Here is a 22,902-nt window from a genome sequence, read left to right on the forward strand (position 1 = left end):
ATAGTTTTTGAAACTTGATGGGATAGATGTCATATGTGTACATTTGATGTATGTTTAGGATTGCTTTTCCTCCTAATCCAACGGTCCAAAAATATCTCTATCTAAGAAATATCAAAATAGTTAAGATGATTTCAATTTTTAACTCAACGGTCAAAAACATGAGGTTGAGATTTGTGTTGTGTCCAATGGCTTTTAAATTTTGAACTACAACCTTCTCGGTGATTCCAATGGTGTGACAAAAAGGACTTGGAGTTGGGGCTTAGTTTTTCAACAAGTGCTGATTATTTCATTGATTTTGAAGATTGATTCCTAGCTCTTAAAGAACACCATTAATCTCTCTATTTCTTTGTTTGAATTAGGTATAGGGAAATGCCTCAATATATATATATATATTTATTATCTTTCATTATTATTTGATTTTGTTTTTTTTAATAGTTTTTGATTCTCTATTTCTAGAGTTTGTTATGTTATATAGTTGCTTTTCAATTCTCTATTTATTTTGGAGATAAAGTTGATTTAATGGGTTTAAGTGTTGTAGAGAGATACAAAAAAGTCTTAATTATTCATATCATCTTAACTATTCATATCACTTGTATCTCGGACACATTTTCAGGCCGTTAGATCACGTGTTGAGAAATAATCTCAATTGTCTAAAAGTTTTTATAAGACAAATGTCTCTCAGGACCCGTGCCCTTCCTTAATTTATATTAAAGAATGACTCGTGCATAAAAATATTCGTAATCAATTTTAATCCAGTTGTTGGCTACATATTTTGTATAAGCCAATTACAATTCAACGCGTGGCAAAATAAGGGCAATACGGGAAGACTATTCATGTTTTCGATCGTGATCGTATACGTGGCAGTTAGTAATTCCACTAGGCTTAATGCCACCGGCGGTGGTTGACGACAACGGTGTCAACGAGATGTGGCTTTCAATCAGTGAGCGACTCAACAACCAAAACAATGGCTCTGTGGTTTACGTAGCATTGGGGAGCGAAGCCATGCCGAGTCAGAAAGAAGTCATCGAGTTGGCTCTTGGGTTGGAGCTCTCTGGTTTGCCCTATTTCTGGGCATTAAGGAGGTCGCCTGGTTCGAACAAGTCCGAATCGGTGGAGCTGCCGGATGGGTTCTAGGAGCGAACCAGAAGTCGAGGGGTAGTGTGGAAGAGTTGGGCGCCTCAACTGAAGATATTGGGTCATGAATCAGTAGGAGGTTTCTTGACTCACTATGGATGGAGTTCCGTGATAGAGGGACTCCAGTTTGGGAAACCACTTATTATGTTGCCGTTCATGGTAGACCAAGGTTTAAATGCAAGGGTACTTCATGAGAACAAGGTGTAGACACCCCATTTTTGACCGTCCTTAAGACTTGGACGTCATCATTTGAACACTCGATGATTACCCTTGTTTGTGTTCGTCTTGAGTTCTCGGAGGTTTCGGCTACGCGCCTTACCTCAAGACCTCTCGACTTGTTTGTTTTGTGTTTGGTTTTGCATCAAACACTTGTTGCTTTGCTTCTGAGGGTGGGAAATAGCTTGTAGGCCATCCCCACACCTCACCGGCCATGGCTTGAGGCCACTGGCCTTGTTTCCTTGCCACCGGCCATTGGTGATGGCCGGTCGGCACTATTGATGGTCGGTCGGCATTGTGTTTGGTCGGCCGGCCACTGATTTTGGTCAATCGGCCACTTTTTCTGGCCGAGACATTTTCTTGAGGGGGTTTGAACCTTTTGAACCCTCGGTTTTAGCTTCTTGAGGGGGGTTTGAACCTTTTGAACCCTTGGTTCTAGCTTCTTGAGGAAGCTTGAACCTTTTGAACCCTTGGTTTTAGCTTCTTGAGGAAGCTTGAACCTTTTGAAACCTTGGTTTTAGCTTCTTAAGGAAGCTTGAACCTTTGGAATCTTTGTTCTAGCTTCTCCAAGAAGCTTGAACCCTTTGTCTAGCTTCTCCAAGAAGCTTGGCCCTTTTGTCTAGCTTCTCTAAGAAGCTTGGTCTTCTTGGCTCTTTTGCTCCAAACTTGTAAGAGAAGCTTGGCCCCTTTGCTCCAAGTTTCTAAGAGAAGTTTGGGCTCTTTTTCCTCTATAAAAGAAGAGCTCCTCTTCCATTGCAAGGGTTCCAAGAAATTTGTCTAAGGCAAAAACCATAAACTTCCCTCCATATCTCTACATTCCAAGCTCCAAAGTCCATAGTTCTTGGTCCCTTTGCACCACAACTCCTAAGAACACTCCTCCACCACTCATCTAAGGTTCTCAGAGGGTCTTGTGGGGACTCAAGACTTGGTTTTGACTCAGAAAAACCTGCTGGAATGCTGATTTTGAAGAAGGTCTTCAAGGGTGAGTTTCTCATTCTTTTATTCCCCGTTTTTGCACAAGTTTTTAGTCTATCTTGCACACTGATTTGAGCTTAGTGTATAACTGATAAAAGCTCTATTTTTGCATGCTTTTGAAGTTTGTTTAAGACCACTTTTGTGTTTGGGGTTGTTTACCCCCTCTTAGGCCTTGTTTGGCCCCCATTCTATGCTATTTTGGTGAGCACCGGGACCACCTTGTTTGGGCCTCCTCACCACTAAAATATTGAGGGATTTTAGTGGTGAGGATGGTGGTTTAAGGTCCTAATAAGGAGAGGGCCATCCCCTCTCCTTGTTGCCTTCAATATTGGCCATTTTTGCCTCATGTGTGAGCATCATTCTTAAGTTCATGTTGACCATGTCTTAGTAGGTATTTGGTAGTATTTTTCCATATTTTACCTCTGTTTTAAGTTGGTTTAGACACACCATGCTTGCTTTGTATACTTGTCTTGTAATGCCATGAAATTGCCTTAACATGTATCTAGCATTTAGACCACTATGCTTACTTGTTTTGGCTTGGCTTTGTGAAGCTTTTATGCATGTTTTAGTGTGCTTGAGGACTTTGTTTGGTTGTTTGGGTCATCCATGCTTTGCTTTGTATAGCTACCTTGTAATCTCCCTTGTAGGCCTTGAGTGTTAGACCCTCTAGCATGCTTTATTTGCATTATTTTAGTGGTTTGGAACCACTTGCCATGTCATTTCAGTCCTTATGGCATGCTTGTATGCTTGCATTTGATGCTCCTTTAATACTTTAAGAGGTCGGTGTCTTATGCTCCATGTTTGACCCCTTTTGCATGCCTTTAGAATTAGGCCATTTAGATGCCATCTAGGTGTGTCTTTGACCTTGTTTTGGCATGATTTGGGGCTATTTTGTTTCACTTTGGTCATTTGCTTCATGTGTCACATGACCATAGTTTCAGTCCTTGGGCTTGGTTTTGTGCCTTGCATGCTTGTTAGCTTAGGTTGTGTGCCTAGTATACATTGCTTGCGCCCATGCTCATGTTGCATACTTAGCTCACATGCTTAGGTTGCATTTGGCATGCATGCCTTGCCTTTTGATTAACCATGATTGAGGTTGGGCCCCTTGTTTGTTTGTATGCATTTCATTCTTATATTGAATTGCATGCTTTGGCTTTTTAGGCCATCACGCATTGAAATGCGCGATTGGTGGTCCGAGGGTTGAGGACCATCCTCTTTTGAGTCACGAACATGATAAGGAGGGTGTTGGTGTGAACATTGCTTTGAAAATACTTTGCCATGCCTTGTCTGTCGTCTGCTGCTGTCAAAACAGGTTTCTGCAGGAATCTTTGGCCGGCCGACCATCTATACTGTCGACCGACCAAATATTTGTGGCCGAGAGCTCGATAATTGGTCAATGACCAACTCCCTTTGGCCGGTGGTGATTCCCCTTGGTCGGCGGTGTTCCACAGTGTCCATGGAGTGTACCTTGGGACTTGTGCAATTTTCAGAGGAGCAGAGCAGGGAAAACAGAGGCAGCTTGTACATGGCGACGGATTTCCGAGCAAACCCGAGCATGCATGCATCGGACCCTCTTCCCGAGGCTGTTTATTGTTTTCTACTAGTTAGGTGGTCTGTAATAATTAATTAGTTTGTAGGTTAATTAATTTGTATATTCTTTTGGTTCCTCCAAGCGATGGTGAATTTGTAATAAGTGTGGGTGCGTGTGTGCATGTCTTCCAACCCCCACTTCTTTCTCCCTTTTACTTACCTGCTTTCAATGGTTAGTATTAGTGCATGTTTCAATTAGCATACTTATGCTCGCATGTTTGCATCATTCATTTGTCTTGCATGCACCGGGCTCAGTGCATCATACTAACTGCATTTGTATTTTAATTCTAAGTTGAATACGTGTTAGCTGTAGCATCATCATATGCCATCTTAGAATAGCCGAGCCTATTGTAATTGCATCTTGCATGTGTTGCCTTAGCCATCTTAACATGAACTAGGATCATGCATTTGATCACTAACTAGTTTCTGTTTTGGCTTGGAGTACTCGGCAAGCATTTACGCTTTAGCATCCTTGCATGTGTGTGAGTGTTGCCATGATAGTATGCTTACCATGAGGCTATGTGCTTATGTGATATATCTGCCTGAATGCTTGTGGGTGAAGGTTGGATTATCTGAATTGGAAAAATGCATTGACTGTGAGTTTTAAGCCCACTAAATAGTGGCAAAACCATGTTTTCCTAAGCCCACCCGAGGGTGGCAAAATCTGCATTTTAGCCTACTTACGAGTAGCAAACCATTTTCAAAACAAACATGAAATGTTTTGTTCGAATTCAGGCGACCCAGTCTATACTTGTATGCTGTGTGCATCACATAGTAAATCTAGGCTAATAACCGGAATAAGAGCACATAATGTTTTCAAAACTCGATATCATGGTTAGTAGAGGCCGATCTTTGATCGGGCGAGCAGGGGTGCTCATAGCTGACCTTCCCCAATCGTACCCAAGTTCCCGAGCCGAGGCAACTTTGGTGCTGATAGACACGTGGCCTTAGGCAACGAGTCAGGGTTTCCTAAATTCCCCCAAAATAAATATTTAGGTGGCGACTCTGTATCTGGCAAAGCAGTCCATGTTTGGTACTTCTTTCTAAAAATCAATTTTTCAAAATGATTTGTCAGATTTGGACTCTTTGGTGATTTATCAATCTCACATCGCATATTGTGAGATCAGATTAAGAACCGTGACAATTTGAGTCCTGAACTGTAGTGAGCCCAAATGAACGAAATGGGATTCCCTCCCGGGGCGTTCAATGGCGCGTCTACACAAGGTTGGGATTGAGATACCCAGAGATGAAGAAGATGGGTCCTTCACCAGGAACTTAGTGGCCGACTCAATCAGATTGGTTATGGTAGACAATAATGAGGGATTAATTTATAGGAAGAAAGCCAGAAAAATGAGTGCCCTATTTGGTGACAAGGTCTTGCATGATCAGTACATGGACAATTTTGTTGAGTATCTCTCCAAAAACAGTAGATGCGTTCGTGAAGGTTGAGTTTTAAGTGGAAAATATGGTTTTAAATTCCGGTTTGGAACAAGTAAAAGGGATGAAATAATTGTGATTTATTTTTATTATATTTGGATGACCAATAAATAAATAAATAGATAGACAATGTGGGGTGTTTGGGAAGTTACTAATTTAATAGGTTATTTTAGTTTTTGACTATTTTAGTATGCTAAAATTTTTTTGTTTGGAAAAATGATTGAATTTATTTTTAATTAAATGTGATGTTTGTGAGAGAAAAAATAAAATGATTATGAGTTTGATGTGATATTTTATCTTATTAGCTATTTTAGTTTATTTTATCTTTTTATAAATTTTGGCCTAAATAATGCTAAAATTTTTCCCGCCAAACACCACCAATGTGTTTTTTTATTTTTGATATTTTGTGTATAGATGAACTATTTGATAGTTAAATCTATATAACAATGGAAGACTCTTTTTGAATTCTAGTTGGGACATTTTGTTCTAGATGCCACCATGGACAACACGCAAGCTTAGTTTAATCAATAGAGTTATTAGTTATTTATATAATAAGGGAAAGAGTAAATTTATGTACATAGAAATTAAATACAGATATACACACAAATCAAATATAAAATTAGATATAATTCTCTTACAAGAACTGGAGTTTCACTTATAAGATTCACCCCTTGTGAGAGGGTTGTATCCTATTTTATATTTAATTTCAGTATTTCTAACCTTAATTGAAGGGAAAAGTAGTTTTTGAAACATGATGGGATAGATGTCATATGTGTACATTTGATGCATGGTTAGGATTGCTTTTCCTCTTAATCCAACGGTCCAAAAATATCTCTATCTAAGAAATATCAAAATAGTTTCAATTTTTAATTCAACGGTCAAAAACATGAGGTTCAGATTTGTGTTGTGCCTAGTCGCTTTCAAATTTTGAGCTACATCCTTCTCGGCGATTTCAATGGTGTGACAAAAAGGACTTTAGTTGGGGCTCAGTTTTTCAACAAAATGATGTCGTGAAAAGTGTAATTATTTATGATATATAAGAAAATGTCTTAAAAAATTATATACGGTATAAAAAGTATGTCAGAAATATATTAAAAATAACCTTCTACGGCATACAAAATTATGTCACGAAAAGTTTAATGATTTATGACATACAACAAAATGTCGTAGAAGATTATATACGGCATACATAGTGTGTCATAAATATATTAAAAATAACCTTCTACGACATGCAAAATTATGTCATGAAAAGTATAATAATTTATGGCATAAAAAAAATATTGTGAAAATTTTTATACAACGTACAAAGTATGTCATTAATGTTTAATTTATTGCTTTTTACAACTTTACCCGCATGCCATAAATAAAAATGCTAAAGACCCCAAAAATTCTACCAAAAATTTTACCAAATGTCTCACATGGGTGTGAGACTCACATGGGACCCACATTGTATGGGTCCCACACCCATGCGAGACATTTGGTAGAACTTTTGGTAAAATTTTTGAGATCTCTAGCATTGTTTTGCCGTAAATGACAATTAACTTTTCACAGCATGTCATATAACGACATTTATGTACATGCTGTGAAAGAATTTTTACGACATGTATTGCAAGTCTTAAAAATTCAATTTTGTTGTAGTGAAAAACTCCTAGAGTTTACTTATGGAAACGTCCTCTTATTAATTAGTTTGGGTTAAATGAAATCAATTGGCCCAATAGTGTAAATCAAGCCTATATTGGTCAAATGACACATAATGCACAGTGTGCACCACGCTTAATTATTCGCACTCACCTTTGCAAGCCTGCTAAACCCACAGATAAGGGGTTCATGCTTCATGAAGCCATTTCTCTAAAATGTCATTATAATTTCAAAAGAGAGCATCCATTTCAAAACAAACATACACATAGAATGATACTCCATGCAAACACTACAAAATCCCATCTCTTCATAATAAATTATAGAACCCCCCCTCCCCCCCTTTCCAAAAAAAAGAAAAAAAAAAAAACATAGAGTAAAAATCCATGCGAATATATGACTAGTTTTCAAAGTAAGGCTTACCCAATTATGTAAATGTACACAAAAAAGAGGTGTTTAAAAATTCAAATATCACAACACTCAATTCAAAACACACACAGATAATTTGAAAAAAAACAACTACTCAATGCAAACACTAAAAAAACAAATATATTGCTGTTACGCATCAGACTTTGTGGTTGAGTCCTATGCCTTGAACAGATGAAGGACTTTCCTGGAGGTAATTAAGTAAAGAAGGATTGGAATAGAACAAAATATGTATTAGTTCAAATAAATTATCACTTGTCACTAGTTACAAAAATTTAAACAAGAACAAAAAATTGAATAAATATAGTAATCGACAGAAAGAAAAGAAATGGGGATTAGAAAAATTACTAATTTAATCTACTCCTAAAATGACTAATTTAGAATTACTCCTAAATGACTCTTCACGAGTGTGATTGGTGGTTGTTGATATTATTGATTGGTTTTTCTTTGTGTCTCTCTTGGCCTATTTATAGGCTCAGCAACATGAGAGAAAGATATAACCTAAGCCTATGATTTTCTCAACAAGCTCATGATTTTCTTAACATTATCCATATCCCATGTTTGATAGGAATCATTTTGCAAATTTGGTGCTTGATTTGATCTTGACTCCTTGATCTCAGCAACTAATTTTTAAATTGCTACAATTGCTAACTTTTTGGCCTTCCATTTAATATGTCATCATGCCATGTCCCTAACATCTCTGCCATGTCACGTTAGCATGCCTGTTGACAGAAATAATAATAATAAAAACAAATGTGATCAAGGTTATTTTTTGAAAATAGTTTATGATTTCAATTGACAAACCATAATCGAACGTGGCCATAATTAATAGGCCATAATCGACAGAAAAATAAAATGTGGTACAAACAATGCCCTTTTATTTAAATGGATCGAAGAATGAAATTCAATTAAATGATTTATAAAGCTATTTACCACATTCGACAAAAAATATTTTATAGTACAAATAATTCAAATTCTTGAAGAGTTGTATTACACTCATAGTAATTTTTAATCTATCATTGTCGATTGACGAACACTCCATCTTTGGCTTTGTCGAGTGACATAACAAAGAGTCACATCCCTTACTTTTAAAATAAAACAATTCTCTGCTAGTCACATTTTGGCTAATTAAAGAGAATTCACTACATATAGCATTTTTCAATTGAAAAATCTAGAAATCCCCTAGATGTTGATTTATGATTATGTATAAATTTTAACAAGTAAATAGCAATCCCAATCAAACAATCAAAGATAAATCAACACAACAATTTAACGTGGAAAAACCACAATTGGAGCACCTCCAATTGTGATAAAAAAAAACCACGGGAAAAAGCCACAAAACAATCCACTAAGAAGACATAAAAGAATTACACAAGTGTACTTTCAATTACCTAGCGAATACACGCCCGAATCTAACCGACCCCTATGTGCCTCTTCCATCCTCGTTTTCACCTCGGAATTATCTTGCACAATGTTGAATCCACAACGCCGATGTCGAATCACGACGATGAGCCACTTCGAAATCCACCAAAGCTTCAGGCTCGAATTCCACCAAAGAACAACACTCTCTTTTGTATTGAATAAACAAACAATCTTTTGATGTATACTTCTTAAACCATGAGTTGAATATTCAATTAAACATCAAAGAAACCAAGAAAAATAGCCCCAGATATAAACCTAATATCCAAGGAGAAGATCTGGAAGGCGTACCCTAAAATCTAACTGAAACACATATTTATAAAAAACTGAATTGCGATCTTCGCTCGAGCGTAGGAATGACCGCTCGAGCGGACCTTGCTCGAGTGCAGGAAAGTTCGCTCGAGTGTAAAATCCCAACTTCCAGTACTTTTGCAGACAGGTCAAACTTCTGGAACCAAATATTCCCTGCTCGAGCACACAAACGGCCGCTCGAGCGGACAAACAACTTCGAATGTATTTTTACATTTTGCTTTGGGGGCACTGCCCCTCAACCCCGCTGTGGTGCTGCCTTGGACCCGCCAAGAGGCATTGCCTCCTAGACCCCAGCGAGCTGACCGGGCAGTTCGATCCCTGACATAGTCAGTGATGTGGCAAGCATGAAAGAATTAACTTCCGAAATATCTTTGAAAGACACAATTCGGGTTAGATTCGCATCTAAAAACTCATAGCCTCACTGAAATAAAAAGTGCGAATACAAGTACAACTGAAAGGAGTTTTGTCAAACAGGATTGCCAAGAATAAAACTTAACAATCTCCCCCTTTGGCAATGCCGTGACAAAACACACCTAACAACTAAAATCCTAATCACCTCAACCCATTACAGCCAACAAAAGCAAACTTCTTTCTCAAGGTCACGATTTGCAAAACAGCTATTAGTGCCACAATCTCCAAAACAACTATTAGTGCCACAAGAGTATATGAAAAAGCAATAGACATATGACAAGATGATCTTGAAGCAAGAGATGGAAATATGAATATATGTAAATTGGAGATTTTAAGAACATGTAGCATGTATCATGTAACATGAATAGATGACAATCAAAGATTTAAAGAACATGTAGCATGAATAGATGACAATAAGAGATTTAAAAAACATGTCGCATGAATAGATGACAATCCTAAGAAACATGCAAACACGCTCAAAAACCATTTTGATTTTCACTCAAACTTCGCCCCTTTTTGTCATGAATTGTCAAAGGAAGCTTAAACAACGAAAGCACCACACAAGCAAGGACAAGATGATGTTGAAGATGTAAAAATTAAGAACCTGCGAGAAGTAAGTAATAAACAAGCAGTGGATAGCAACATACAAACCAACTAATGCCAATCTCCCTTACCAAACCAATCAATGTAAGGATAACCCGAACTCCCCCATCACTCAAAGCAATGATAGACCAAACTCCCTCTCACTCAAAGCAACCAAAAACACTGAAAACAATGAACAAGAAGAAAACGACAAAAATAATATGGTGGAGCAAGTAAGGAAGTTCAGATTTGTACCTTAAAACATACAAGATTATCCAAGAAGCACAAAATTAGTAAGGATGGCCTGGTTGGTGCCTCTGAGGTAGCCTTTTCCTAATGCCCAAACTTCAATGAATTGAGGGAGGAACCATGGAAGTGAAAAACGATGGCAGATGGTTAAGAGACTCAACATCACCCATGATATACTAGTATAGGTCAATTCCTCTGAAAATGTTAAAATGACATTGCTAGAGGTCTATAGAGAACTTTGATCACTTGTGTAGAAACCCCTGTAACAGCTTATCTCAAGAATATGTACAGAATGAGATCATGAAGTCAATGAGCATGGGCATTAAAAATGAGCTATGAACAAAAAAGAATGAAATCTTTCTAGCAGCATGAGAGGTATTCATTTAAGTCTAACTGCAGAGATGACAAGAATCAATGAAAATGAGATTATAGCATCCAAGTACACATAAAAGCAATCACTCACACCCACTCCCACTCCCACTCAAGTAACAGGTAACACCCGAGTGACCGAGCACCACACCCAAGATCTTTCTAAGGAACTCAAACCTAAGAAGATCAAGGGGTTTTGTAAAAATATTAGCTTTTTGATGCTTAGTGGGAACATGTTCAAGAACAATAAGGCCTTCTTCCACTAACTCTTGAATAAAATGATGACGAATGTCAATGTGTTTGGTGCATGAGTGTTGGACAAGATTTTTAGAAATGTTAATGGCACTTGTGTTATCACAAAAAATGGTGAGAGTGTTCTGGTCTATTCCATAATCATGAAGCATTTGCTTCATCCACAACATTTGTGCATAGCAACTTCCTGCAGCAATGTACTCAACCTCAGCGGTCGAAAGAGAGATGGCATTTTGCTTTTTGCTATGCCAGGCAACCAGATTATTTCCAAGGTAAAAACACCCCCCCCAGATGTACTCTTACGATCATCACCACACCCTGCCCAATCGGCATCAGATAAACCAGTGATTTCAACTGTAATGCCGGTTGTGAACCAAATCCCATGACCCAATGTCCCATTAACATATTGAATGATGCGTTTGACTGTAAGAAGATGAGACTCTTTAGGACAGGTTTGGTAACGGGCACAAACACCTACACTAACTGCAATGTCAGGACGACTGGCTGTGAGGTACAAGAGACTCCCTATCATACCCCTATAAAGGATAGGATCAACATTAGTACTAGAGATTCTTTGGAAAGGTGAAGACTAGTGCTGATAGGAGTGCTGTGATGACGTACATGGGACAAAGTAAGTCAAATTTATTTATGATCATAAGCATGCTAGTCAAGGAACACCAATATTTACAATATTATTTACAAACTGTAGTTCCCAGGTCCTGACTTTACAAACAGACGAAGACTAGCATAACTACAAAAACAGCCATGGCAATTCACTTCAACTGGAACCTCCTCGGGAGGCACGACGGTTGGCTGACAAAACTGGGGTGCAGGTCATCAACCCCGGGCCTGGTCTCGTACTTGCTCACTTACATACGTAATATAAGGAGTGAGCTAAAGCCCAGTGAATAATAACAACGTAAAGGGGTTTAATGAATGATGACCATATTGAATGCAGAAATCAGAAAATCAATCTCTTATCAGATCGGAAACGTAGGCATATTTATATTCATATTCATATTCGTATCAGAAAAGAACTACAGCCATATCCATATTCAAATCATGTGTGGTACACCTCCCTTAGCATAACATATCGTGTTGGTCAAGCATAGTAAGTCCTATAATGGAACCTCCGGTACCAGGTAACATATCTATGCCACGGTATTGTTTCCCCCGGGTGAGGGCCTGTGCCACGGTATTCTTTCCCTTGGGCAAGGGCCTGTGCCACGGTATTCTTTCCCCCGGGCGAGGGCCTCATGACCATGTGCCTCAGTATTGTGTCCTCCTGGGTGAGGGCCTTGGCTAGGGATACCGCGTTTACATTCCAAGGAAAATTGGACTATCATTCATTCATTCAAACATAGCATTTCAGAACTTATCATCTCATGTCATTGGAAAATAATTAAAGTTAAACATAACTTTAACGAGTTATTACTCACAACAATTGGTCGGCTCACTAGATGGTCAAATGGCTCTTCACTTGTCCTGAGGTCTACACGAACACGCATACAATTACCCGCCTGAAACACACGCTCGAGTTAGACGTAATGAACTTCGTTATTCTTAGTGTGTGTTTAACTATTAACCTCATTATGGAGTCTTAAACATGGCCTAGGAATGCCTAGGATGGAATGAGGATGCAAAAATGCCTTAGAAAATATTTTTCATAATTTTCAGAAAACTGGGGTCCCGCTCGAGCGTGGGATTCCCCGCTCGAGCAGACTGTGAAACAGTGCAAAGTACTGGATGGTCAAATTCCACGCTCGAGCGCCACTTTCCCCGCTCGAGCGTGAGTCTAAATTCTGGAAATTCCAGATTGGACCTTCAAGCTCAAAACCAAGTTTTAATGCATCAAATTCGATCCTCTTGGGCTAATTTTCTGGAAAACACTTGTAAACTCATAGTATAACATGTTTCAAAGCTCAATTTCAGAAATCAAAGCCCAATGGTGGTTCAATTAAACACAATTTCAAACCAAAGTTCAAGAACACATTTCAAATGTGACATGCATGAGTTTAAACCAAATCAAAGCGTTAATTACTTGCTCAAATGAGCCAATCCTTTCAAAACAAGATGAAATCATGGACTATACTCAAGATATGAACATGCATGTGGCAATTCTCATGAAACAACCTCAAAACTTTAATGTAAGAACATGCATGCAAGATTTAAGCTTCAATTCAACACTCTTAAGCAAATTCTTGACTTGGATCACTAATTAACCATGGGCCATGCAAGAACTAACTTGAATACATAAATGAGAGGATGAATCTTCTACCTTAAGTCTTGAATGCAAGGTAGGGGAGCTCAATTAAGCAAATTACTTTTCAATTCTTATAATTTCAAGCCAAAAATCTTGTTGAATCAAGCTAACTCCTACCTCTCCCTCTTTAGTCGGTTGGACTTAGCAAAATAGCTGAAGGAATGATATGAGATGTATATAAATCACACTCCAAACAATGGTTCTAAAGTGGCCCACTAATGGCAAAGTGGCAATTAAGTCCAACTCTTGTAATTTAGCTTTATTTAATCTAATTTAATCGTACCAAATCACATTTCAGATAAATACACCATAAAATCACATAAATTCTAACTAGTACATAACACTAATCAATTTCGAAATCGGGCGCCGATAAGGCTTTCAATTCGCAGTTTAAGGTCGTATCCTGAACAGATCATTTCATACTGAACAGATAGAAACACATAAATAATGCAATACATATGCAATTTAATCTCAGATTCCTTCTAAATTACTGTTAGGCATAATTAATCATGTTTTAGCATTAATTTGAGGTCGGGGTTATTATAGTCTTCCCCCCTTAAAAGAGTTTGGTCTCCAAACTCGAATTACCTTCGTTTTGAATCAATATTGGGTCCAACGGGAACAAATCTGAATATCTTTTCATCATGTCTTCCTCGGTTTCCCAAGTTGCATAGGTTCCTCCGTGGTTTTTCCAGTCAACTTTTACCAACGATATTTCTTTATTCCTCAACTTCTTGATTCTGCGATTCACAATCTGAATAAGCCTCTCCTCGTAGGTGTAATCATCTTTCAAAAGCACTTGTGTCGGTTCAATGATGTGGAGTGGATCTCTCAAATATTCCTGAAGCATCGATACATGAAAGACGTTATGCATATGTTCCATTACGGAGGTAAGGCTATCCGGTACGACATCGGATTGATCTTTTCGAGAACCTCGTAAGGTCCAACATACCTTGGCGCCAGTTTTCCTTTCACATCAAACAGAGTTTGACCCTTCATCGGGGTCACCTTGATGAACACGTGGTCTCCAACTTCGTATTCCCTATCTCTCCTGCGGACATCAGCATAGCTTTTCTGCCGACTCTGCGCAGTTTTCAGACATTGTTGTATCAGTTTCACTTTCTCGGTTGTTTCTTGCACAAGTTCTGGCCTCAACAAAGGTCTGTCACCTACTTCAGCCCAACATATCAGAGAACAACACTTCCTTCCACACAAGGCCTCATAAGGCGCCATTTCAATACTTGAGTGGTAGCTGTTGTTGTACACAAATTCGGCCAATGGCAAGTAAGTCTCCCAATTCCCTTGAAAGTCTAACACACACATTTTGAGCATATCTTCTAAAGTTTGATTTGTTCGTTCAGTTTGGCCATCTGTTTGTGGGTGATAGGCACTGCTCAGTCTTAATTCAGTCCCCAAAGCTTGTTGCAAACTCTGCCAAAATCTCGACACAAACTTTGAGTCCCTGTCAGACACAATAGATACTGGCACTCCATGCAATCTCACAGTTTCAGTCATATAGATATTGGCCAATTTATCAGCATTATAGATAGTTTTGACAGGCAGAAAATGGGCAGACTTAGTTAAACGGTCAACTATAACCCAGATAGAATCCATACCTCGAGAAGAACGAGGCAATCCCACAATGAAATCCAGGTAATGTGCTCCCATTTCCATTCCGGTACTGGGAGTGGTTGTAGCAAACCGGCGGGTCGTTGGTGTTCAGCTTTTACCTGTTGGCACAGTAGACATCTAGCCACAAAGTCAGCAATACTCCTTTTCATTCCAGGCCACCAAAAATTCTGTTTCAAATTATGATACATCTTCGTATTCCCCGGGTGCATAGCAAATTTATTACTGTGGGCTTCGGTCATAACACGTTTCCTCAAGTCACCACAATCAGGTACACAAAGACGGTTCTGGAATTTCAGCACATTATTTTCAAATACAAACCCTGGTCTCGGCTTGGAATCAAGTTCTTCCATGATCTTTTTCATGTACTCGTCTTCAAGTTGCCTTTCTCGGATTTCTTCAATGATCACAGGCTTTGCAGAGATAGCGGCTAGTATTCCGCCCTGTTCCCGTATCACAATCTCGATTTCATTCCTTTCCAAATCACACAGCAGTTCTCTCTGGCTAGTAAGCAGACATGATAATCTTCCCATTGATTTTCGGCTCAAAGCATCTGCCACAGTATTAGCTTTCCCTGGGTGATACAAAATTTGTAAGTCATAGTCCTTGATCAGTTCTAACCACCGCCTCTGTCTCATGTTCAATTCTTTTTGGGTGAAGAAGTATTTCAGGCTTTTATGGTCGGTATACACTTCACAAGTTACCCCATACAAGTAATGACGCTAGATTTTCAAAGCAAACACTACAGTTACTAGTTCAAGGTCATGACAGGCACGAACTCGCCCCTATGGGTTTAGGCCATAACCGGCCAATAATCACGAGATTATCTACGGCCTCAAACCAAATAAGACAAAAACTCATCAGAGTAAGAGGGGCTAAACATAAGCAAAAATTTAAAACTTTGTCCATAGAGCCGTGCTTATATGCACATTATAACATTCCAAACAAATACATGTTAATAACTCACAACAGAATACGGTACCATAAAGTTCTGTACAGACAGGATCATCCAAAACTAAGTCAACCCATAAAAACTATAAACAGACATATACAAAAACTTCGCCAACATGACAACATAGAACAAAATGACAAAAAGGCGAAGGTGGGTCTCATGCGTGAGACATAAGGGCTGACTTTCCAAAACCTCTGTTGTTCCACATAGACTTCACTAGGGCTGGGTTTGGACGTCTCTGGGCTCACCTACAAATACATGAATGAGCCTGAGCGATAGCCCAGTGAATAATATCAAATAAAGAATATACGTTGGAACAATATACATCAAACGGCCTTGGGCCCAATTTGCATTTCTAACTAATACATACATACGTAGACATATGTAAGTTAAGTAACTGAGGTTCCAAACACATCATACAGCCTCGGGCCCAATTCATTCATGTCCATCGGCCTTCGGCCCAATCGTTTATGTCAATCGGCCTTCGGCCCACATTTATATCAAACGGCCTTCGGCCCATATACCCCTTCGGGTCACACTGGCTCATAGGCCTTTCATATCAAACTGGCTTGTAGGCCTTTCATATCAAACTTGTCCACCATTCAATATTAATGAACTTTGCAAAACTTACACAGAAGTAAGCAATTGGACAACAATACGTATTTCAGATATTAATCACAGTGATCGGCTTGTGGATTTGCCCTAGAGCTTGACCCTACACATCACATAACACGTATGGGTCACAAATAGTTCAATCCATTCTAAATTCACATTTTCCTCTTTAGGCTTCATTCTTATCTCTTTAACTCAATTACAATGCTCAATGTATGCCTAAGAGTGCTTACAAGTGAAAGGGAACGGAAAAACATAACACAGAATGCATTTTTAAAATTTCAGAAAACAGGGTCCCCGCTCGAGCGTGGACTTCCCCGCTCGAGCGGACCCTTAAGGCCTGCAAAAGTACTGGTTGCATGAAAAATAAGCTCGAGCGTGGAATATGGCGCTCGAGCGGAATGAATGAAATGAGACCAAATTATATAACTGATTTTCGGTACAAGTATCTTAAGTTTGGAGGACCAAACTTCCTAAGGGGGGAAGGCTGTAACGACCACATCACGAATAATGATTAGTACTTGATTAATTAAGAGGATTTGAGATTTAATTGCCGAGTATTATAATTTAATTTGGTATTTATGGGAATTGTGGGATCTGACTCGTATATGATTCTATTAAAGATCTATTTTGGAATTACAAATTAAGGGTCCAAATGGCTTAAGGAAGTGAAGTGAAGAAGTTGAATCAATTTAATCTTAATTATGGACCCATTTGGGAGTTTAATTAAATATTCATTTCAGTTTAGTAAAATTGAGATTCGATTAATTAGATGCTAATTGGAGTTGATCAAGCTAATTAAATTATGAGGATTAAGAATTGTGATTATTATGGATTAAATTCATTTATGGGAGGTCCAATTTGAATATGTAATTTATTGACGAAGATTTGGTGTCTGATTAAAAATTGAAGGCTTAAATGATTTGAGAAATCAAAATTGACGATGAAAATAAGTTTAATTTAATATTTGGAACCTTTTAGGAGTTTGATTAAAAATCTGATTCAGAGTGATAAATTTAATTATAATTAATTGGGCCCTAATGGAAGTCAAATTAGACTGATTAAATTATGTGGGAATTGTAATTAATTTTGGTTAATTAAATTATGTGCTAGTTGAGATTTATTAAGATTAAGTGTTAATCATAATTTGTTAAGACTAAGTGGAATTTAATTTAATTAATATATGAATTAATAACTTAATTCTAGAAAGGCCTAAGTATGTGCACGTGTGGAGCCATAAAGTGGGCATGTGTGTATATTATGTTAATTTCAAGCAAGAGAAATGAAATCAGAAAGGAAAAGGAGATGCATGTGTGCTGGGCTTAAGAAAAGAGAACACAGCCGAGAGAGAGAGAGAGAGAACTTCTTTATCTATATATATGCATTGAGGTCAAATCTGGTGAGAGCAAACTGTGGAGAAAGAAATGAAGAAAAGAAAAGGGGAAGTAGAGGAGAATCAATTAAAATGTTGAAATTAAAGTTTAAGGTATGGATTCATACTTAATTTTTATAGAATCTTTACATTATGCTTGTAATTAAAGGTAAAAATTGGAATCAATAACAAGAAGATGAAGAAAAATTAACTTAAGTATGAGATTATGGAAGTTAATTTAAAATGGGTTACATGCATGTGGATGATTATGGAAAATAAATTAGAAATTAATTATTTTAAGTTTAAATTGTGTTTTCCTCATGAATTTGGGCTTCATCTTTACATGCATCAATGAAATTTTAAGAGATTTGAAGAATTAATTTCATGTTTGGATATAAGAAGAAGAAGTTGTGGTAAATTATAAATTCATGAACATTTTGAGCATTAATTTTGAATTAAAAGGATTTTGATGTAGATGGTTTGATTTTGATTATAATTTCACACATGCAAATACTTTTCTAAGAGTTTTATAATTTCAATTTCATAATTTAAGAGGATAGAAAAGAGTTAGAAATCAATTTTATGGGATTAGAAGGAAATTGATACGAAAAATTAAGTTTATGGAAATTGGGGGTTAATCCTAAACTTAGACAAGTTCTTGGTTTTACTATGAAAGATAGGAATTGGTTTAATTTTAATTTAAAAGTTTTATTCAAATTAAAGAGTATGAGTTTATGGAAAATTAAGCATTGATTTAATTTTGAATACAGAAAATTAATTAGTTTTAATCTTAATGTCATACATGCAAATATTTTCCTAAGGATCCTATAACTTCAATTTCATGTACATTAAAAAGAATTAGTAAAATGGTGTAGGAATTGAATTAGATTCAAAATCATAGAAGTTAATTTGAAAATGACCATTTTGGGTTTGAATTTATTTGTCTTATAAGAAATTGAGTTTCAATCACACATGCATCATGTAATTTCAAGAATTGGAAAGCCTAATTTATATCTCAGAATTGTGGGTTGATATTAATAAGATGAATTAAAACTAAATTTGGACAATTGGAACATGATTTTGAATGAATGTTTTCTAATTGGAAGCGTTTACTAAATCATACAGTGGTTCTCTATTTTTGTGTACCAAAAATACATGTTTTGAGGCTTTGATTACCAAAATTGAATTTAAATTGCAATTCTAGAATTTTCAGAATTTGCGTTGTCCGCTCGAGCGAGGAAAGTCTCACTCGAGCGTGGAAGGCGAGCTCCCAGAAGTTTTCAAATTTTACAGTCCGCTCGAGCGATCAAAGTGGCGCTCGAGCTGAGACCCATTTTCAGCATATTTTGGAAAGTTGCATTTAGTTCATATTTTATTCCTCATCTCTTTCCAAAGCACTCTAGACATGATTTGTGATTCAATAAGGATTAATAAGCTACCAATCAAAAAAGATTAGTTAGTTAAGCAATGAATCATTGATCTAGTGGTAATTGTTTAAGAAGCCAAGTAAAAGATCAATCTATTTGGAAAGGAAGGGCTTAGTAATAAAAGAATATGTGAAATAAGGACCCGGTTTATTTGAATGAGAAAGAATAAGCATAGTAGAACTTCGGACTATTTACACGAAAAAAGACTAGAAAAGTCAAGTTTGATCGAGGGAGTAATATTTTATTTCAATGTGTATATGTTATGTACTTGTGTAGGTCGCGCGCCATTGTCTGCCTGATTTATCTGATATGCCCAGTCTATCTGATTTGCTTCTGCAGCCATCTGTGAGTAATAACTCTGTAAAGTTATGTTTAACTTTAATTATTTTCCAATGACACGAGATGATAAGTTCTAAAATGCTATGTTTTGAATAAATGAATGATTGTCCAATTTTCCTTGAAATGTAAACGTGGTATCCTTAGCTGAGGCCCTCGCCCAGGGGACACAATACTGAGGCACATGGTCATGAGGCCCTAGCCCGGGGGTTAATACCGTGGCACAGGCCCTCGCCCGGAGGAAACAATACCGTGGCACGGATATGTTACCCGGTACCGAAGGTTCCTTTATGGAACTGGTTATTCGTAACCGTACGCGTATGCGTTTTGTTCTGTTAATGCTAATGGATGTATCACGTAAACTTAAGCATGACTTATGATTTTTGTATATGATCTGGGCAAAGTATGATTTTGATACGAAACTGAATTATGATATCTGAATCTGCACGGACTCATTCATTAAAACCCTTTACTCTGTTATTTTTCATTGGGCTTTAGCTCACTGTATTATTTATGTATGTAGGTGATCAAGCGTGTGGCCAGGCTTAAAGGCTTCTGCCTAGAATCAGTTTTGTCAGCCAACCTATGTGCCTCCCGTGGAGGTTCCGGATATGTTAAGTGATTACTGCTATGTAACTTAAAGTTTAAGTTTTATTTTCGTGTTTGGTTGAACAAGTCTTGTGTATTTTGTAAATAGGGTTAAGTTCCTTTTGTCTAATCTGTGTTTATATGACGACTTAAAGTTAATGTGTATATGTGTGTATAAAAAGTTTAAAATTTTTCTGTCTCATATAAGTCTGCACAGCTCAATGGAGGTTGTATATTGTTATTTGCTTCCGCTAGCCCCTAATATTATGTTAATCTGTCTCAGAGGCCTTTGGTAATCCCAAGAGTACTGGCCGGTTATGATGCTAAACCCATAGGAGCGGGTTTGGGCCGTGACAATGCCTTAAGGCCTTTGAGCTAGCCTTGGTTTGGCCTTTTAACCACTGAAATCCAGTGGATTTTCAATGGTAGGCATGTGGTTTTGAGGTCTCAAATCCGAGGGGGTGGCCTCCCTCTCTTCTTGTTTTTGTTTGCTTGAGTTTTTGGCCTTCCAAAGGACCATGTCTCTCTGTATTTTTGAGGCTTGGTTCAGGCCCTTTTTTGTGACTTTTAGGACCTTAAGTCTGTCCATGGTTGGTTTGGTCATATTTTGCATGTTTCTTACATGTGTAGTGTAATCCCATTTGTGGCTCATCAAAGTAGCATGTCTTTCTTGCTTGTGTTGGCTCCATTTCAGTAGGTTTTTGGTGATGTTTTACCATGCCTTAGATCTGTTTTGGATTGGTTTTGTCACTCCATGCATGTATGATACACTTGTAGTGTAAATCTCATAAACTAGCTTCATATGCTGCTTGCTTTAGCATGTCATTCTAGCTTATGTTGAGTCCATTCCAGCATGTTTTTGTTGATGTTTTGCCATGACATAACTCTGTTCATAGTTGGTTTGGTCATCCTTTGCATGCTCCATATACTTGTAGAACAAATCTTGCTTACTAACTTTATGTGCATGATGTTTTGACTCATCATCCTACCATATTTTGGCTTTGCTCCAGCATGATTTTATTCTTATTTTGGGTTGTCCTAGGACTGTTTTGGACTTCTACGGCCATATCACTCATGTTTTGTATAGCTATAGTGTAAATGCTTTGACTAGCCTTGGGTTTTGGGGCCCCTACCATGCCATACATGTGATGTTTTCATGCTTTGCCATCATTTCAACTGTTATTTCAGTCCACGAAATGTGGTCATACACTTGCATTTGACATGCTTTGAATTCCTTGAAGAGTTTGTGCTTTATGCCTCAAGAATGAACTTTTGTGCATGCCGCTAAGCCTAAGCCTTTGGCTCATCATATTAGCACATTTTTGGTCTTGTTATACCATGATGTAACTCTATTTCATGTTATCCATGTCATGCCATGTTTGGTTTTAATAGGTGTAGTGTATTACCCCTTTTGTAGCCTCGCATGCTTCATGCCTTTCGGACTTGTGTTATAGCTTGTGTTGGCTAGCTTCAAGCTTGTTTTTAGTCTTGTTTGGACTTGCCTTGGGACTATTTTAGGTCCCCTTGGCCCTTCAGGGCTTGCTTTGTATGGCCATGGCTTAAGCCCCTTTGCTAGTTTTTAGCTTATGAGCTTCATGCATGCCATGCTTGTGTTTTGTGTGTGATTTGGCATCATTCCTAACATCATTTCAGAGCATGTAGTATTTTCATACTTCCATGCTTGTCACTCTTTAAGTGTGCTTTAGAGTTGTCCTCTTTATGCCTTAATTCTTGGTCCAATTGGCATGCATGCTTGTCTTGCATTTTGTGTCATCAATTCATCATTTTGGCCACTGATTTGGGCATGGCTGAGGTCTGCCCACTTTGATTTAAGTCCATCTTTTGCATGTTGTCGCATGCTTGTTACCTTGTATGTTGTTGCATGCTTGCATGTTTGCATGTTGTTACATGCTTATCCATTTTGCATGTTGTTGCATGCTTGTTATATCACATGTTGTTGCATGCATTGGTACGTAGTTGCATACTTGTTGCATGCCATGTTGTTACCCTTGTTGCATTGCATTGTACATGCATGCATTACATTATACTTAGAACCTTATGATCGCCTTGCTTTGAGCATGCCATCTAGTTCTTAGCATTGAGCATTGAGTATGCCATATAGTTGCATTGCATGTTTGCCATGCTTATGTTGCATTGTTGTTTGGATTAAGTGTTAATCCGAGCACGAGAAACGAGGGTCGTTTTATACTTCAAGTGAAGAAACGTGCCTCAATTCTCGGTCGCCGACACTCTTGATCACATATGATAGAGTTTTAGGCTTTATGTGTTTATTTGTGCATTCATTTCATACTGATTTGCACAAGTTGGATCTTTGGCCATCATGCATCGGGATGCGTGATTGATGGTCGTGGATCCGATTATGTCTCTCCTTTGATGTTTTGAGGTGATATGGAGCGGCATAGTGCGTACATACCCTTGGGAGACCCTCCATTTTCTCTATTTTGTTCTCTGTTGCAGTTTGGTGTCCTAGCACATCAGTGGCCGGCAGTGCCTTACAGATGGCCGGCAGTCCCTCATTCTTGGCCGGCAGGTGGTCGGCAGCATCTCTCCATGGCCGGCAGGCCACTGATGTATTCCCAAGACTGCTTTTGGTAAGGTTCAACAGGAATTCCTTGAAGACACCCTGCAGACAGAGCCTCTAAAGAGCATCCGGAGAGCTTACCGGGACGGGAACCGAGCATGCATGTTCACCTTC

The 22,902-nt window shown here is 38.1% G+C and overlaps 1 protein-coding gene and 1 pseudogene across 1 annotated transcript; one reads left to right on the forward strand and one right to left on the reverse strand.

Moving 5' to 3' along the window:
* Positions 1–537: 537 nt before the first annotated feature.
* On the forward strand, positions 538–5,471 carry LOC114298638 (UDP-glycosyltransferase 91D1-like; annotated as a pseudogene).
* Positions 5,472–14,152: 8,681 nt separating this feature from the next.
* LOC114298642 (uncharacterized) lies at positions 14,153–15,537 on the reverse strand. Its single transcript, XM_028243252.2, has 2 exons — positions 15,126–15,537; positions 14,153–14,580 (listed from the first exon to the last, which is right to left on the reverse strand). The coding sequence occupies exons 1-2, from the start codon at positions 15,535–15,537 to the stop codon at positions 14,153–14,155; spliced, it is 840 nt and encodes a 279-aa protein (XP_028099053.2).
* Between the last annotated feature and the right edge of the window lie 7,365 nt (positions 15,538–22,902).

This window comes from Camellia sinensis, chromosome 4 (assembly GCF_055761805.1).
Source record: "Camellia sinensis isolate YWXY chromosome 4, ASM5576180v1, whole genome shotgun sequence".
Lineage (NCBI taxonomy): Eukaryota > Viridiplantae > Streptophyta > Magnoliopsida > Ericales > Theaceae > Camellia > Camellia sinensis.